We start from the raw sequence: 15,424 nt of genomic DNA, 5'->3' as shown, positions 1-15,424 counted from the left end.
TTCATTTTTATGTAATTTTTCTTTTTTTAATGTGTTTTTAATGTATTGTTGTTTCACTGCTTTACTGGCCTGCCCATTCGGATGCAGACTACCAAATGTTTTCTTCGTTTCTTTTGATTTTTTTATAATTTACATTTTCCATACTTATTCGGACCCAGCATCATCCCAATGTGAAATGTGACTGTTTTATCTTATCGAGCTACATCCTCTCAAGCTTGTTTACGGTAAAGTTGTGTACGTGTTTGTGTGGTGGGCCGTCATGTTGCATCATGGGTACTATTATTCTCAAGAATGTCACACTGTGTACAGAGCTGACCTCATGACATGTTGGACTTTAATCCCTGAATCCAAATACTCACTGAAAAAAACAACCTTGATGTGTTGATGATGACTCACTTGATGACTCACTCGATCAAAAACAGACCTGTTTACCAGGGTTCCCCACACATTCTCAGAGGAATTTTCCAAACTTCTCCATGAAATTTTGCCCGATTTCCATAAGCTTATTGAAGTAAGTAACTGTTCATAGTCATATGCCCTGTGTTCCAAATCACATACTCTTTCTATTTACTACACTACATACTAAATTACAGAAGAGTTTTAGGGCCACAGGAGAGAAAAAATAATCAGATAAGGAAGTTTTTTTTTCATTATATCAAGAAATGTTAAGAATAAAGACCAATACTCCAAAATGCTATTGGAGTTAGTGGGGCATTTATGTATTTTCAGCTTACTACAATTGACGAGCAGGTATTAGTACATCCTAAATATTTGTCTGGCATACTTAATAGTATGGAAGTATGAGTATTGGAACGCAGGGATGGTTTCAATAATGACAGTTAGTACTGTTAGTTTGTTAACTTGCCAACTATAGCTGCATCCCAATGTGTATCACGGGATACTAGTGAAGTATAAAGCATCACAATGTCCAATGGCTTTGTACCAACATGAAAGACAGACAAGTAAACAAGACGACAGAAGACACCTCTGCATCTGATTGGAGTTTATTGTCTTTACCTAATTGGTCCGCAGGGCTCTTGTAGCCTTTCAACAACAGGTCAGATCACAATGAAATAGGAAAAATATGGACACTGATACATGAGTTGGTCTGGGGGAAGGCAGCAGATTTAGCTCAACTGCTAACACATTGTGCCAGTGGTTCTCAGTTAACTTCAGTGCAGGCCTCCCAATGCCAGCAGATCAACCTCTGCAGTATGAAAAACTACCTCTTTTACAGAACCAAGTCATGCTAATAAAAAAAACGACAGCAACATGTTTACATTGAACTACTACTAGCCTGGATCTAAGCATATTTGTGTGCTTAACCAGAGTCAGTGCGGTTATACAGGGAGCCCCCGTTAACGCCACCTTGCTGCATCGTGGTTTCCGAATAACTTATTTTTTTCTTTAATTCTATGAAAGCTGGACACCTGGCTGTTATGGAGGGGCATGAGTAATGTATTTTCAGCCAAAATGTGTAAAGTTCTAGAAAAGAGGTAGCAAACGAACGCACAGTGCCTCTGTGCTTCACCAAACCTGTGATGGACATTATCAGATAGTACCAGCATACTACACGCTCCATGGTCTGTCTGACCTTTTCTCTACAACAACAGATCAATACTATAACCCAAGAAAAATGTTTTGTTTTTTTAAATCTTTTGTAACCTGACCACAAAGCACTAAAACACCCTGACTTGTGTAAGCATGAAAAATACAGTACGTTTATCAAAAAAAATAAAAAAAATTACAAAAAGAAAAGCTCTATTCTTCTTATACCATCAAGATAAGCATTTCATAAGGGGACCAAGAAATAAATCAAAATAACAAAAAGTAGGATGTATTTTTCAAAACCTTTTAAAAATGTAGAATCTATTTACAGCGTCTTGTCAGAGAGCAGAGGGAGTATGAAAGCACAGACACTCAAGAGTTGAAAGGAGGGTCGAAAGACGAACCAGGGGAGCAGAAAAATTGTTCTTCATAAAAAAGGAGGTGTTTTTATTTTAGGGCCTACTGTCAAGTCTCGAGTCAAATAAGGACAAGCGTTCAAAAGAGGGTCCCAGTCCCGTCAGTCAGGAGACAAAGGGAAGAGGAGGGGTTTAGTCCAGAGCAATGATGTCATCGTCGTCGTCGTCATGGTTGCGTGCGGCTGTAGCTGCTTGGTTGGTGCGTGGCCGCTTGGTGGAAGTCTCTCCGGTCTCTGCGTCTGCGTGCTTTCTCTTGGTGCCACTGGTGGGCGGGGCTAAGGAGCTGGACGACGCCCCCTGCTCCTCTTCGTCAGAGTCAACGATCATGAGGTCATCGTCGGCGGGGGCTGAAGCTGGAACGTGATTGGACAAACAAAAGCAGATGGCTAACATTGAAAGACAGGTCTACTTTACAGTCCACAGAGTTCAAAAAGGACTAAACGAGGAGAAGCAGCTTTCAGTTTGCACCGCATATCTGGAACAAACTCCCAGAAAAAACTTGAGGTCTGCTGGAACTCTTAGCTCTTTTAAATCAAATCTGAAGACTTTTCTGTTCCCTTTTAACATGTAATTTTTATTTTATTCAAATTTGTTTGTTTTTTTCGATTTTTTTTATTCACTTTTCTAATGTCTATTCTATACTTGATGTGTTTCAATCTTGATGTATTTCATGCCTCTGTAAGGCACTTTCAATGGCCTTGTGTCTGAGTTGTGCTAATAAACTTGCCTTGCCTCAGTCATGGTTCCCAAACATTTTTTAACAATACATTTTCATAACTATACCATGAAATTGTCTCAACCATATCTAGGCCCGTTTCACAATTATATGGCTCAATATTGAAACTCTTACTGCATTTCTCTATTTCGCCAGATGTTAAGATTTGTCATTCAAATCCCATAAATTATTAGACCCTTCCCAGGTTCTTGTGCATAAGCAAACATTGCAAGATTATAAACAATAGTAATTCAAGGGAACTATTTTTCATAACGTTAAGATTACGTTTTGTGATTTTGATGAACATATTTTAGACGCTAGCGAGAATGTGTGTATATTGAAATAATTCAGTTAATTCCAAACCAGTCACGGACCTGGAAACCTGTTTTTTTATGAAATTTCATAACTTATCCAGGAATTTCATGACCGTGGGAACCCCTGAGTCAATGTTGGTTGACTGTCATTAACCAACATTCTGAGCTAAGCGGACGCAAATCATCTCAGTCAACCTCAGCAAATATCAACCAATGAGGCCGACTGGCACCACCTACTGGTAAGGAAGGTTACAGCCGCAGCATTTTAAGACTGAACCATCCACCAGGCGAGCTATTTCTGAAACCTATGTCACAAAAAACAAGGGGAGGGGGACGTGATGAAAGAGTCACCAGGGGAGCCCTACATGCCTTCTGCTCATTGCTTTTAACATGCCGACAGCACCTGCACCAAAACAGCAGTAGTGAAAAAGAAGTTCTGTCTCCGGCTGACCTTTGGAGGAAGTGGATGGCTGTGCAGAGTCCTTGTTGCCGTTGGAGACGCTGTTACTCTCTTCGGGTTTAGCCTGAGGAGGGGGAGCTTTGTCTGGAGCCTCGCCCACCACCTCAAACTCCACGTCTCGCTCTAGTTCCTCACTGCACAGACAGACAGACAGACAGACAGACAGACAGACAGACAGACAGACAGACAGACAGACAGACAGACAGACAGACAGACAGACAGACAGACAGACAGACACCTCAGTTTGGTTCAATTGAGTCATCACCATAAAAACAATTTAAACACAGAATTTAACATGGTAATATTCAACTCTTCCCGATCCATTTCATTCATGAATTCCTATGCAGAGAAGGTACATACGTGTGCAGGACATTGATGAGGAGTGTGTAGTCTTGGAGGAAGTCGTCGACCTGGAGACGGCTGCCGTTGCGGATCCCGAAATCGGAGAGAAACTTGCCGTTGTTGCCTGTGGAGGGACACACAGGATAGGAGTTACACACACACACACACACCTAATCGAATTGTGTTTGTAGTGCTACACGTGTATATCACTCATTCTCTTCATGTGTTTTCAAAACTGTAAACCTCAACACATTTTCCAATTTTTCAATAACTGATTTATAAAAAGTTAAATTACATTTGTTTAATAAACTTAACTGTAAAATATCTAAAATATTCTCCCATTCACAGGCGGATGGCAGCGAGCTACCAAACATGGTGCTGGCCGAGCATAGGGAGAGCCGATGGCAGGGGTCTGCAACTAAGTTTGGCCTCGGGCTGATTATTTTTTTTTCCAGCCAGTGGGTGGAAGGCCGGAACATAATCAAGGAATTAATTATTTAAAAAATACATCTGCTATTCGATACAGACCACTTCTCATACACCTAGGCCCTAAGTGATAAATGCAGGGAATTGATGAAATGAAAATAACTCGGTAATAAATGCGTATCATTTTAATTTGGAAAATGACAGGCTGGTTTGTTACGGAAAACACACCACACCTAACTAGGCTATGTAATGCATCCTTTACTCATAAATGCAAGTAAAAGCGTGGTACAACAGGAGTTTTATAAAGTAGTTTTTTTTCTTCTGAAAGCTGTGGGCTGGCACACAACAGAATAACGTACACTTGGCTTGACAAAGCGGCCCCTTTTCATCCTGGATTGGCGTTCCTGCAACTGACTAATCCAAGGTGCCCAGGCTTTGTCAAGGCTGGCTTTAATCAATCATTCTGGATATCTGAATTCCACTTTCATGCAATAGGCCCCTGCTCTCTAAATATCGGCATCGGCTATTGAAAAACCCATATCGCTCCCAACCCTGTGAAGAGAGGGTGAACCACTCTATCTCCTGAGCCCCAGACAACCCTTATGAGCATGTTTCACCCCTCTCTTCTTTTCTCTTCACTATTCTCTCTCCTTCATCCCTCCTTACATTCTGTCTCTCCTTCCTCCGAGGAGACCAGGATGGTCCCTTTTCCATCTTCTATCTGAACATCTGGAGCCACCATGCCAAACCTCTCCTTCAGGATCTGATAAAGAGCGGAAAAAAAACATACATGAAGAGCAATTCAACAAGTAATAAATAGGGCAACAAAAACATATGTTTGTGAATGAATGACACCAACATCACCACTATATGTGCAGAAACAAAGCAGAGTTGTGTTACCCTGTCCTGCAGAGAGAGGACCATGGTCTTGTGGACGTTGAGTTTGACTGTGACTTCAGGTTTGCTGGCGCAGACGTAGCAGTCCTTGCTGGGTGGGTCGAGGATACAGGGGACCAGCAGCTTCTTTCTTAGGTTGGGACACTTGTTCAGGAAGATCTGGGAGGTAAACAAAAGGGCTGAGGTGAACTTTGGGAAAAACAACACTGACTGCATTTCTCATGTGAAACAGGTTTTTGAGTCAAAGCATATGACCATGTAAGTAACGAGTACCTGGACTCATTTCAAAACAGTCTGGGACACTTGAGCCTCGTTTTGACAGAGTGGTACATTGTCTGTTTGGTGCGGAAAGGTAACCCTAGATCTGGCTTGAGGTCCACTGCCAGCAGAACACCTTACTACTGTATTGTAGGCTGGGGAAATTGGGATAGCCGCAACCAGGGCCGTTCCTATTGTGACATCATAGCAGCGGAACCGAGCATAGCCTAGCACTAAATTCAATGCAAATTTTCACTCTTGCAGAAGGGATTACACACAGCGCAACAGAAATGACCATTCTGTCAAAAAGAGTGACAAAAATAAGGTACGGCATGGTTACGCTTATTTCGGTACCCCATCCTACGTTGAACTTACCGTGCGACAGCTTTCCAGTTCCCCAGACAGGATCTTCAAGCCCTCCAGCACAATGAGTCCAGCGATGATAGCGTTGGTTGTAGCGATAGCTGGGATGATGTTCCCTGCCATGGCTGAAAAACACACAAATAAAATGATTTTATTTATCTGAATGGGGGACAGAACATTTTCCTATATATATATTTCTTTTTTCAGTGCAACTCATTTTCTATTGAAAAGACCCCCGAGACAAACGACTTACACTTGATATCAAAGCGACTCTTCACGTTCATGCTGAAGATGTGCATACGGAGGTTGGCCGCCGCGGTAACAAAGTCCATAGCTGGAGCGTCGTCCTGACAACGAGAGAGGGAGGCAATGAAGTCACACAAGCTTTAAAAAAAACTAAAAAACACACACACTACATGTATATGTGCATCACTTTATATTTCACCAGAGCTGTGTATTCTCTAGCAAGAAAACCTGACAAACTCAAGACTTTAAAAAAACGTGTTTTTATAATTAAAGACAAATACATGTACATTTCCTCAGACGGTTAGTGTGTCTGTGTGTGTTACCTTGTCCCACACCAGCTCTGCTCCTTCTCCCTTCTCCTGCAGCTGGGAGCGCAGTCTCTCCACACTGTGCTGGAAGAGCTGGCAGTGGCCCCACACACCCAGGATCTGCTGGTCCTTCAGACCCGTCACCGGAGACTCCTCCTGGGGACACGCTGGGACAAACCAGGACGTATGGATGAAGGTCAAGACACGTGTAGAACTCCACCTCTCATAAGGCAGGGATAGTGAGAGGATCATGGGACTACATTATCTGTTCCTCCTTGTGTTTAATTTTTAATTTTTTTTAAACCTTTATTTATACAGGTATATCCCATTGAGTCCGAAGACTCTTTTGCAAGGGAGACCTGTTTCCATTTACTCGTTACCATTCACACACACATTCGTACACCAATAGCAGGCTAACTATCGACATTCACACGAGGCAAGGTGGGTGAAGTGTCTTGTCCAAGGACACAACAACTATGACACAGGTGGCAGGGCGGGGATCGAACCTCCAACCCTTTGATCATCGGCCGACCCGCTCTACCAACTGAGCCACAGTCGCCCTAAATGTAATTGGAGTTTACATTCTGAAAGAAATGCTCAGTATCGTGATAGACAAGTATTTTACCATTTAGCTAACACAAAGCTGGACTGCTGGTGAGACTTGCAGATTTAAGATGATTGATTATCATTACGCTAGCCTGGCACCGCCCGCCTACCTACTTCCGCTCAATTTTAATTTCCCTTCAGTAGTCAGCCTGGGCCTGCAGTATATTTGCGGGGTTTTCTCCTGCAGATTTTTGCCAGTCCAATCAGCGAACAGAGGGAGTGACTCAGAAGCCGGCGCATGACATACGTCATGACCAAACGTTATGCGATTGGTTGGCAGATCCAGAGTGGCACTGGGCAGATCAAATAGACACCCGCCTTCAAGTGAGTTAACGTTTGTCAATTGAGCGATTCCAGACCTTCTGTACAAATGAAATGAAGTACGATGGTCAGGTCTGGTAAGACCAGGCTATCATTAGGCCAACCATTGAGCCAGCGGAGAAGTTTAAAACAAACAACAAGCCCGAAACAGTAATTTAAAGCTAAAGTTGTCTCCAAACATACCACTGCTCTCAAGCTGCTGCCAGTCCAGAGGTGTGGGAGCCTTCCTCTTCTTCCACAGCTTGTCCATGGTCAACAGGTACATGATGTCATCTTTGAAAAGCTGTAGAGGAGAACCAATCAGAAGCAAGCTTGTCACTTTAAGTCTGTGGTGATAATATACTAACAAAGTAAACAATGTAAGCTTCATTTTCATCTGCATGTTATTACTTTGTTCCCCTTAATGACGTATCCCATAAAAGGTTTTGTCTCTTTTATTAACAAAACCTATTATTTAAGTTCTATGTTTTGCTCATCTCCAGCAAGACTGTAGGAAAAGTAACCCTTCGCTCCATACACAAAATCTTCCCGGAAGTAAGTTCTCATCAGGGCATTTCCTCGCCTACACAAACTCGCATACACAACCGCAACATACTCAAATTGACGTCAAAATGAGTACGAGTAGGACGTTAGTATGGCTTATCACAGCCCTCCAGCAGGGAGTTGTTGTTGTGGCTGGTACCTTGTTGAAGAGTTTGACGGGGTCGTATCCTGTGGAGCGGGCCCATTCCTTGGTGGACACTCGCTTGATGTCCCCGTCCTTTTCGGAGGCTGTGGCGCGTGCCGCTGTGTCTGTATCTGCCATGTTCCCTGTTAACAGAACACACAAACACATTGTTCTTACTACTGTATGTAGGTAGTCTCTCCATGTGTATTTCTACCTTCATCACTATCCTTTCTGTTTAGTGAACAAACAGAAGTAGCATGTTTAAATTGCAGAGTGTGAATATAAGAGCCTAGTTTATCGGCTAGAATATATTACTCTATGTACATATATTTGATCTTGTTTCTGTCTTTGTTTAGTTGTTTTTAAAAAGCCTCCTGTGGACAGGTGTTAAACTAGCATTTATATTAATAAACGTAAAACAATGCATCTGGTTCATCCAATGATAGTCATGTCCATGTCAAATAAAATCTACAATACAATAAAGTGAACCCTCTCACTCACATGCAGCCTCTGGGTCTGCCGTGTCGGGGGAAACCTCTTGATCGGCATCCTCTTCTCCAAAAAGCTGACTACAGGGGGGGCAAGAGACAAACAATGCCAGATGAGCATTAGAGCACAAGATCCATCGTGAATGGAGATGTCATAAAAAAGGTGATATGTATTTGAGAATGAGCCTTACTTGAAGAGATACTTGGCCCAGACGATGCAGTGAATGGGCTCAGACGGTGTGTTTCTGATGGTGCATCCTGGGAAGGTTTTCTGTGTGGGCTTAGGCTGACACTCGTAACACTCCGTCAAGCCCTGGGGAACAGGGAGGGAGGGAGGGAGGGAGGGAGAGAGAGAGATGGGACAGGAAGGAAAACAGACTGTCAGAGGAGGGATAGTCACAGCCCAATGTTTGACTGGAGAGGAAGTGTATTCAACAGACGTTACAACTAGGGCCGTCAAAGTTAACGTGACAATAACCAATGACATAATTTCCGGCATAAAGAAAATAATCTTTGGAATGGCAAGTTTCCCTTCAAAGCCCTGTCAGATGACGATTCTCTCCATAAAACAAAATGGCAAAAGAAAGACCCATGTGATGCACAACCTTTGAGGTTATTCCAGAGAATATTCTGAAACAGCATTTGTACTCGTTTCATGTCCATGTATTCGTGTCATAATAATAAACATACTTTTGTACAAAGCAAGCATATTTTTCCACACTTTGTCGAAGAGTGTGGAAAATGATCCCTTAGGAGGTAAATGTAGAACAGATAAAAAAAAGAAAGAAAAAAAAAAAAAACTGCATGTTGTACCTTCTTGATGACTGAGACTTGCCCCAGGTATCCAGCAGTGCCGCTCTCTATCAGAGGGATGTCGGCTGCCAGGCACATTCTGTTTACATGGTTGCGGGCGGCTACGGAGAGACACAGAGGGGTTTAAATGACCTCACCGTTTCAATGTGTTAGGAGTAAAAAAAACTAATGTCTGTATAGTAAAGTCACATGAGAAATATACCTCTGTTATCCAGAGCATTCATCACCATCACAAACTGTCTGAAGAACTCCGTGTTGTAGTCAGGACTGTTATGGGGGAGAAATAGACATGTCAAAACAGTCAACTATCAAATCTGCATGTCTGTCTGATAAAACACCTTGGATTTATTATACCAACAAAAAAGGGAACAAGAAATGGGACTGGAACTCACTTCATGATGCTGTCGTGGTAGGCAGTGATGTTTGCAGTGGGGCAGAAAAGCAAGGCGCTGTCTTTGGCCACCTGGCAAAAAACAACAACAGGGTCTAAATGAGTTAAGTGACTGACCACAGCACAAACCCTGCGTTCCAATCCCCATACTTCCCTACTATTTAGTACGCCAGAAAAAGATTTAGGATGTCCCAATACATGCACGTCAATTGTAGTACGCTGAAAATACATAAATGCCTCACTAACTCCATTTGCATTTTGGAGTATTGATAATTATTCTTGACATTTCTCGACATAATGAAAAAAAAATTCTATCTCCTGTGGCGCTAAAACTCTTCTATACTTTAGTATGTAGTGTAGTAAAAAGAAAAAGTATGTGATTTGGAACACAGGGATTTATTTAGCCTAACAAACCAAGACATGTTTTTGGAAGGTGTGTGTTCAGCATCACTGTGTATCGGCTCCAAACGACAGCAGTCACCAGCGACAGACATGGATGTTTACATACCTGGGCTTTAGACTTGCCGACATGCTTCTTCTGGAAGAGGAACTGACGGTTTAGGTTGCTCACATCGATCGTGTCCAAGTCGATCTGCCGAAATCAAAAAGGGGGGTGTGTAATGTCAAGTTATGTATACAATGGACAACATGGCAAAGTAGTCCAATAAAACGTTGACAAATAAAGCGTTCTCCAGAATCAATGTGACTGCTCCTTTAAACAGTAGCACTTCCAAAAGCTTGTGTTCAAATCCATATCCTTCACTTTGATCTACACTGCCTAGTATTTAAAGATTGATAAAAACACATCAAGGCGGTTTCTGACTAAATGCTGTGTCAAGGAAACACTTATATTATGTTAGGACTACGGTTTTATAAAAACAACTTCCTTTACAGAATTAGGTCAAGGTCATGCATGTTTAGGCAGAACTCTTTCAGGCACATTCTTTAAATTCGCCTTGTAGACTTTATAAGGCCAGCTGTTAACTGTAACCTGACATGTATGACTTTGTGGTTGTGTATGTTTTTGTTGCTTTAGATGTGCTGTTCTTGTATGCTGCTTGATTTACTAGGAATGTTCTCCTTCTCAGCTCTCCACTATGGGGACTATCTGATTCAATAACCTAACAGAAGTTATCAACACTGCTCTTTGCAAAGAATTAATAATTGTCAATATATTTGTATTATTCAATTGACCAGTCCGTTTTAATAACCACCCAGAGGACACAATCGTCAAACCCGTCTTGGTCCTACAATATATTACAGGTTGACTTAAGTAAACCAAGGGTTGCACGAGTCTGAGTGTGTGTGTGTGTGTTTGTATCTAGCTAACAGACCGGCCAGCCGTCATATTACAAAGCTGTCTCGCTAACCTAGTGTTAATGGCGCCAAATGCTCCAGATAGACGGCTTACGACAGAGTTCATATTAACACTAGTCAATACCCAGGCCTGTCCACTTGAACTCTACAGACGGGGCACGAAAGGATATATAGCACGAACATCTGTATGTTTACTCCTTTGAATGCAACGTCTAGTAGGGGGCATGCCAGCCCGAGGCCAAACACCTCAGCGCACAAAGACCTAGCATGATAGCCGGCTTGCTAACACATACACACACAAACAAACATGAGTGTGACGGACCACTTCGATGTTCTTGAAGCCGGTGAGGACGAGGTTCTTCAGCAGCTCGCAGCCGATGCCTCCCGCTCCCACCACCAGCACCTTGCCGGTGGAGAGAGAGTCGGCCAGCTCTTTTCGGAGGGGACCCACCAGTTGGACCATGTTTATCGGCTAGAGAAAAGAACCAGAGCCTGAAGCACCGGGAGGCTAGCGCTAGCTTTTTCGTCTTCTTCTACAGAATGAAAGTTCCGCCCACTTCCGGTTTCCTCGACTTGTTCCTTTAGATTCTGAGGTGCTCTTACAAAATTATAGCACCCTCTTCTGGACACTAGAGGTATATTTCGACCATATAACAATACCCAGCAGGGGTCGGTGTTGTAGCTAGCCGATTCAGTGGTCTGTACACTGACCATGGTCTCTGCCACAGACCACTGTGTGCCACCACCAGGGGGCAATGGAGCTACTGGCACAGACCAGTCCGCTAGTGGTACCATGGACCTATACAGTGGTTCTCAATTATTTTCTGTCATGCCCCCCCCCCAGGGGACAGAAATGTTTTCCTGATAATATTTATTTATTTATCTGTACAAAACCACTATGTGAGTTTCTGGCACGAGCATTCTGCATACAATCACCTCATTATCAAATTAGATGTTAGATTATAAAATTAGCTGAGATAACTTCTGCAGCAACTTAAAAAAAATTGAAGTTCAGTTTATTAGCTCAATTTGTAACATTTAAACAAGACTACTCAGTCTGTGTGAATCTCAGGACAGAGAAACAAGAGCAAATGATTCACTGAGGATTTCATTAAAAAAAAATGTAAACTGTAAACATAGTTAAGGTGGTGTTTTTTATTATTATATGCCAATATGCCTTCTGTGATGCGATAACCTATAATTCATTAATGTTATTATTAGTCTACTTGCTTGATTTCTTTTTAAATAGCCTACAGAGACACTTGGAGACACGTGGACATTTATTTACTGCAAATCGCGGCCTTTCGCGCGGTTATGACCATACACACATCGCACTAGCTAGCACAAAACAAATAAATAAATAAATGTTTTGGTCAGTTGAAAATCAAGGCCATTTTTTTATTTTTTATTTTAGGTGGAAGTCCAGATCCACTATCGGACGGACCTGTTCATTCGCCGTCCAAGAAAATGTCAAATAAAATTCAGACAATTAATTAATACTAATAATTGTATTATTGGGTGGGCAGGACAGCCTGCCTCCAAGTTACCCACCCGCTTATAGTGGTCACTGGTCAGCAGAGCCGGCCCGAGGCATAAGCGAAATGAGCGGTTGCTTAGGGCCCCGACTGCCAGGGGGGCCCCCCCAATTTATTTTTATTTTTTTTAGTTTGTGTGTTTGATGTCAACACCATATTATGTAAATGTAAATTATCATACAATAAAAGGAATACAATGTTTTGGTAGATAGTTAATATCTTATTGAATCAGTTCATCTGGGAGGTAATCCGAGGTTAACTGATCACGTCACGTTCAAGTCCATGGCATGCACAGTGTGTATTGAGTTTATTTAAAAATATTTGAAAATGGGGCTGCCCTCAGTTGCCCATGCACTGTGTATAGTCTATAGCCTATTTCAGCCTCGTCTGTGGAAAAAAAGATAACTGGACAACAGAGTTCTTCTGCTTCGTTCCTCTCACTGCATTTAAATTAATTAATTATATTACAGAAAAATATGTCCCGTAAAAGAAAAAGCACCAAGCCCATCCCAGAGGACCCTGCATAATATTTTATTTCAAATTTATATTTCTATGGAAAATCCATGTGTCTTTCTTCAATAGCTTCTAATTCATCCGACCCAGTGTCTCCAAATTATTTGTTCTCACCATCTCATCTGGCTGGGAGAGATAGGGCCACACCATTGCTGGGGAAATTGGCTTGTGAAGGATATACCAAGACATTCAACTTCCCATGTAGCTCCTTTTGCCATGTAATCGAAGCATTTTGGGTCATTCTGGTGAAGAGAATAAAGGAAAAAGTCAACATTTATTTCAGTTCAGATGAATAGTAAAATTAGCAGAACAACATAACTTGCTAGCAGCCGATTACCATTAGCTTTTGCTATGTTATTGGGGCTACTAGCCTTGTTACACTTATAAATAGATAATTAGAACTACATACACACACAAAAAAAGAAATTGTGCACATGCATGGGTGGCACGCGTGTCGCACACACACTTATGCCGTTTTCAAGACCTTTGCTGACCAGAGACTTTCAAACTGATTTCAACCAATTTCAAACTGGTCCTATATCAGCGGATTGTCAACATTGATTTATCTGTGTGTGTGTGTGTGTGTGTGTGTGTGTGTGTGTGTGTGTGCGTGTGCGTGTGTGAAAAAGAAAAGAAAAAACTTTTCATCATCTAGGAACCACCTAGGCTCTATCAGAAAAAATAACATTATCATCTCAATAGTGTTGTGGGGGAAGTTCCAGCTAGAAAGATACAGTACACAATGGCCCATACTGTATGGGGCAATGACCGTATGCCCTATACTAAGTGTGCTTTGCGGTGACATCACGTGTGTGTCTGTACCTTTTGGTCAGAATGGTGTTACACCTGTTGACACACTGCTATTTTTCTTGCATAACTTGTCTTCTTACTAGTATAAATAAAAAGTTCAAAATGTACCTTTAGTTATTGTACTATTAGGCCTATATGGTGTCTGTTTGTGTGTACTATAGTCTACAATCTTCTTTAACGGCCATTACTGTAACTCAACATTTTTAATGGGCCTACTCTGAACCTTAAATCACCATCTTAAGCACTTAGCCTACTGCCTACAACAACTAAACTTCCCTTAATCATGCTAAGCATTATTCTGAAGGTGAGCCCATTACAGAAGAGTTTGGTCACATTGTTGTCAATTATCTGATTTATAAAACATTTTGTCCTTTAAATCGTTCTTAGTATTTTTTTATTTATAAAACAATGAAGGCTGTATCCAAAATCCAATCTTTAGACACTAGTAATATGTTGTAAAAAATAAAATAAAATAAAGAAATGCATTTTTAACTCTGGCTTTATCCAACATGTAGATTTTGTTTTTTAAAGGGTGCAAATATAGGCTATTCATAATTAGTAAGATAAGACCACATTTGCATATTTATTTAAACATTTCTGATTTTTTTTTAAATAATTTTTAACCTTTATGTGTAGCCTCAGCAATCAACTGACAAAGTTTCATGATATAAGTTACAAGTGTTACCCTATTCACCTTTAGTGTCTCGCCTTAAATAGTAGGTTACATTTAGGGTGTCATGGTTTAATCATGTAGACTACACAGACACTTTAGGGCTAGGCCTATGTAGGCCTATTTTTCCTCTCCTGGGGACCCTTAATTGTTGACCGTTGGTTTGTATAAAAGATATATAAATATATATTGTGGCATTCTGTGTTAGAATGATGCGCCATTTATTCTATGTTTTCGTAACATATTATCATAATTTTCCACACAAACTTGCAAAGAAACGGTAAATACTGTACGTGGAGTTTACGAGGAACGTAAATGCAGCACCAGTTGACCGAAAGTTCTCTGTCCGGAGGCTCACAGCTGGACTGCCAAGCGTGAAGTGGACGCTTGCCTTCTAGTAATCTCGTGCAAACGTTTTACTGCGCAATTTAAAGCGAATTATCACCAGCGAAAGACACACAAATACATGACAACCGCTAGTAGGCATATTAATGATAATATATAGCCTAATTAAAAAAATAGCCTGTAGAATGTTAGCCTACCTTACTTTGCTATAGAAACAATTGTGTGTGTGTGTGTGTGTGTGTGTGTGTGTGTGTGTGTGTGTGTGTGTGTGTGTGTGTGTGTGTATGTGTGTGTTTTTCTCTCAAAGTTGTGTCGATGTCAGTGCTCTTTGTCAATCATTAATCTTCACTTGTGTCTATAAATGCGTGGGATTTGTGGGGAATCAATGGAGCAATGGTACACGTTTTGGTCTGTGACTTTCTAGTGTGTTGTGTTTGCTTCGTGGTCCTAGGCCTATCATACGAGCTTTGCATCCCTGTGTGCGCGCGCGTGTGCCGTTGACAGTTGGCTTAAATATCATAACTGTAAACCAGGTGCGTCATAGAGATGACACGAGACCAAACGAGCTGTCCCCGCTACTCCGCCGGCCAGGAATGAATAGTTTGACTTTATCCCAGGTAACCTAGGTACTAATAACGTTTCCTCGACTTGCTGG

The 15,424-nt window shown here is 41.6% G+C and overlaps 1 protein-coding gene across 1 annotated transcript; it reads right to left on the bottom strand.

The window, feature by feature from the left end:
• Positions 1 to 995: 995 nt before the first annotated feature.
• Positions 996 to 11,422, bottom strand: uba2 (ubiquitin-like modifier activating enzyme 2). Its single transcript, XM_080027527.1, has 17 exons — positions 11,219 to 11,422; positions 10,088 to 10,171; positions 9,581 to 9,651; positions 9,391 to 9,455; positions 9,189 to 9,289; positions 8,567 to 8,688; positions 8,389 to 8,456; positions 7,903 to 8,030; positions 7,404 to 7,503; positions 6,309 to 6,460; positions 5,993 to 6,086; positions 5,752 to 5,864; positions 5,122 to 5,277; positions 4,888 to 4,984; positions 3,814 to 3,919; positions 3,445 to 3,587; positions 996 to 2,317 (listed from the first exon to the last, which is right to left on the bottom strand). Exons 1-17 carry the CDS (start codon positions 11,357 to 11,359, stop codon positions 2,097 to 2,099), a joined length of 1,962 nt encoding a protein of 653 aa, XP_079883653.1. The 5' UTR covers positions 11,360 to 11,422; the 3' UTR covers positions 996 to 2,096.
• Between the last annotated feature and the right edge of the window lie 4,002 nt (positions 11,423 to 15,424).

Source organism: Ammodytes marinus (assembly GCF_949987685.1).
Source record: "Ammodytes marinus genome assembly, chromosome: 5".
NCBI lineage: Eukaryota > Metazoa > Chordata > Actinopteri > Uranoscopiformes > Ammodytidae > Ammodytes > Ammodytes marinus.
The sequence above is the reverse complement of the archived record's forward strand: the minus strand, read 5'-3'. Positions and strand labels throughout refer to the sequence as shown.